Source organism: Lolium rigidum, chromosome 1, assembly GCF_022539505.1.
Source record: "Lolium rigidum isolate FL_2022 chromosome 1, APGP_CSIRO_Lrig_0.1, whole genome shotgun sequence".
NCBI lineage: Eukaryota > Viridiplantae > Streptophyta > Magnoliopsida > Poales > Poaceae > Lolium > Lolium rigidum.
Window position 1 is genome coordinate 85,742,503 of NC_061508.1, and position 3,515 is coordinate 85,746,017.

Sequence of the window (3,515 nt, forward strand, 5' to 3'; positions counted from 1 at the left end):
TTGATGGCGTCCCACCATTGCCGCGTGCGCGGCTCGGCGGCGGCGGAACGCCAATGCCGTTCACGGCCATCTTCCGCCCGCCGTCGCTTGGCAGCCCGCATGTCCGGCGGGACCGGATACCGGCGTGGTGCGCCGCCCACGCCTCCGCCACGGCGAGGCCGCCGCGGCCGGGCCGCTCGCCGCGGCGATCTTGCGGGAGGACGAGCTCGACATTTTTTGAGCGGCGAGAGAGGATCCGGGAAGCGAGGCGGCGGCGACGAGAAGGATTATGATGAGCGGCGATAACCGGAGGGCGTCTTAAAACGACGGCGGCAGCCGGTGGTTGCACGCAGCAACTCCGGCGCGGACGGCCACGCGGCCATGCACGACGAGACGCGTCCCTCGCGTCGCCCGGGAAAACAGGACGCCATTAACGTCGCTTGACCAAAGGTAGGCGACGGGGTTTTAGCCTTCCGTGCCGGCCGACGCGTCGGGCCCGCGTCGGTTGGCCTCGCGTTCGCTGTGTCCGGCGTCCCCGAGCGTCCCCGTGGGACGGGGACGGGCTCGGGCGCCGGACACCGTATCGGGCCGCGCCGGACAAAAATGGGCTTTGGGGGACGCGGCTGGAACGCTTTTTTTGTCCGGCGCGCCCCAAATCGCTTTGGGGGACGCGACTGGAGATGCTCTTAGTGCTACTAGGCTATCATGCTTTTCCTATCAGAGCCCCGAAGTGCGAAGAAAACATGGGGATTGATACAGTAACGCAGCATACAATACAAGAGTTGTGCATAGTGCAAGTTATACCCCGCGTTTTTAAAAGAAAGGGGCAAACAACACCTCAGCATTACAGATTGATTAGAGGAAGGCAGAGAAAAGGTTTATTGACACTTGTCCTCTGCATCCATTTGTACACTATTACTACTAGGCTAGTTCCATCCAGAGCTCTTAAGCTCTCCCATGGCGAGGATTATGATGGCGAACTAAGCTTAACAATCTAATCTAGTCGTCCCGGCCGTGCGGCAGCATCTTGAGCGCCTGGAGGAAGGTGTTCTTGAGGCGTCCGAGGTGCGGCCTGACGTTCTGCTTGTCGAGGTATGTGGTCTTGAGCGCGTCCCAGCCCTGCTTGTGGATGGCCATGGGGTCCTTGAGCACCGGGTGGTCGCTGGGGTACTGCTCGCTCAGCGTCGTCTCGTCCAGCTGCACCACGTACTCCAGGTAGTGCACCTCCATCCCCGCCGACGGCTCCGCGAAGGTGTTGCGCGCCAGCCACTCCAGCCGCCCGAACGGCACCACCTGCACCACCACCGCCCCTGCCGGCAAAAACACCATGTTGGTCAGCCCGGCGCCGTGCACGCCCACCATCACGTCGCACGAGTTCACCAGCCGCGCGAACTTGGAGGTGTCCGAGCTCATCTCCGGGTCCCCGAGCCGGACGTCGAAGCCCAGGCTCCCCGCCATGTCCGCCATGGCGCGCTCGTTCATGAACGCGCGCCCGCGGGACGCGCGCCGGGTGATGATCAGCAGCCGGGGGCGCCGCCGGATGTCCCAGCGGTCGCCGCTGGGCGTCGCCGTCGCGCGCTCCAGCCCGAACGCGCTGCGGAGCATCTTGCGGAAGTCCGCCGTGGAGACGCCGTCGGGCGCCTTGGTCGCGTCCACGCCCAGCTCCTTGTGGAAGGTCGGCCCGACAACGACGCTCGGGTAGCACCGCACCTCGTCGTCGGCGTCGATGTCCAGCACCTCGTGCCGGCTCATCTGCTGGAAGATCTGGATGTACCGGTTCATCCACCACGACTTGTAGCTGCTCACCAGGAACTGCACCTCCCCGCCGAAGCGGTGCGCCGTGATGAACGCCGGGATGAGCACGTCCGTGTAGTCGTGGAACGGGTTGCCCGTGAACCCGCCCGTCGACAGCACGAACGCCGTGGCCGAGCTGTTGGACGTGCACCTGGGCGCGGCGCCGGCGCCGTCGCCGTCGCCGGAAGGGTGAGGCTTCAAAGACCACTCCTTGACGTGCGACAGCGCGTACGCGTCGTGCTTCCGGCAGTAGGGCCGGGTCTTCCACTCCTGCTCCAGCGTGTCCACGTAGATGGTCTGGCTCCTCCCCAGCAGCCGCACGTCGCCGGCCGCCTCGCAGGTGTCGGAGCGCCGGCTCGTCTCGTAGCACACCGGCTTGCTGGCGTCAACGACGATGGCGGCGGCGGCGGCGCGCTCGGGCTTCGGCTGAACCTCCTCCTCCACCGGCTTGTCTTCCCCCACCTTGCTTTCCTCCACTGCAAAGACGAAATTCAGCTCAGCTGCTCGGTCAGATCTGACGCCGAATCCACCGACCAAATCCCACTCTCTGCCCGCATTTCTTTAGCCCCAGTCATGAAGACAAATCTAAAATCCGGAGATGGTTCCAACCATTGTTTCTCTTCTCCTTGTCTGAATTGGAGCTGAATCTAACCAACTGCATCTGGTATTAATTATTATCTAAAGAAAGAAAGAAACCTCCTCCAGGTAAAGAAACGCCAAGCAGATCTAGACAGACCCATCCCACTCGCTGCATAAAGCAGGCTTCCACTCAACTAATCCCCTTACCAGCCACTGCGGCAACCTCATCGGGGACATCGTTGTCGCCGGCGTCCGTGGCGACGGCCGCCTTGCTCACCACCGCCGACGGCTTGGGATCCTCCGCCTTGATGACGGGCTCTGCGCCTGCGGTGCTGCCTGGTGCAATGCAGATGAGACAGCGACAGCACTCAGAAATCAGCTCAGATAGTGATGAGCAACCGCAATCCCAAAAGAAGAAAGAGTAAAAGGCGAAGAGCAATAGCAGAAACAGGAAGCCATAATTACCGATTGGGGAGAACCTTGCCCTGATGAGCGAGAGCGCGACGAGGGAGCAGAGCATGAGCGCCAGGAGGCCCATGTTCCCGAGCCTCCTCGGCTCGCCCCTCGCAGAGCTCCGGGTCTTCATCCCCTCCTCTCCCTTCTTCTCGGACTCGGATAGTTGTAAAACGCTGGGACCTCGACAATGTTCCTGTGGAGCTCGGGCTGAGCAGCTGATGTGCGGATCGACAGGGGGCAAATCTCGAGCGGCGGCCGCCGGCAGGGGCGAGCAGGGAGGAGAGGGGAAGGGGACGGGGAGCAGAGTAAAAGCAGCCAAGGCAGCTGCTCGTTTAGCTTAGCTGGGACTGGGAAGTGGGAACTACTCCAGTGTTGTTTTGTCTGGCAGTGGCCTTGTGATCGGTCGGCGTGTGTGTCTGTCTGTGCGCCACTGGCAGTGACCACGACTTTTCTGAACGCCGTAAACAAGAGCGAGCTTCTGCTTGAAACACGGTTACCGTAGCAGCGATAGTCTATTTGAGTAACCTAGTTTATTTGAGATAATTATGCTGTCACTACGGCAGCACAAGTGGTGCTCTGTTTCTCGAAACACACCGCACTCTGTTATTGAGGAGCGTCGGTCTCTGCCTCGTTTCAATGATAGGTCCGAAGGATTCGGATCATTGATTGCCATGGCCCATGGGCCTTGCTGCTAGGGATAGTAGGTT

General features: G+C 61.4%; 1 protein-coding gene across 1 annotated transcript; it reads right to left on the reverse strand.

The window, feature by feature from the left end:
• Nucleotides 1–768: 768 nt before the first annotated feature.
• LOC124677015 (alpha-1,3-arabinosyltransferase XAT3-like) lies at nt 769–3,155 on the reverse strand. The gene is made up of 3 exons (XM_047213023.1): nt 2,818–3,155; nt 2,560–2,688; nt 769–2,249 (listed from the first exon to the last, which is right to left on the reverse strand). The coding sequence occupies exons 1-3, from the start codon at nt 2,936–2,938 to the stop codon at nt 979–981; spliced, it is 1,521 nt and encodes a 506-aa protein (XP_047068979.1). The 5' UTR covers nt 2,939–3,155; the 3' UTR covers nt 769–978.
• Between the last annotated feature and the right edge of the window lie 360 nt (nt 3,156–3,515).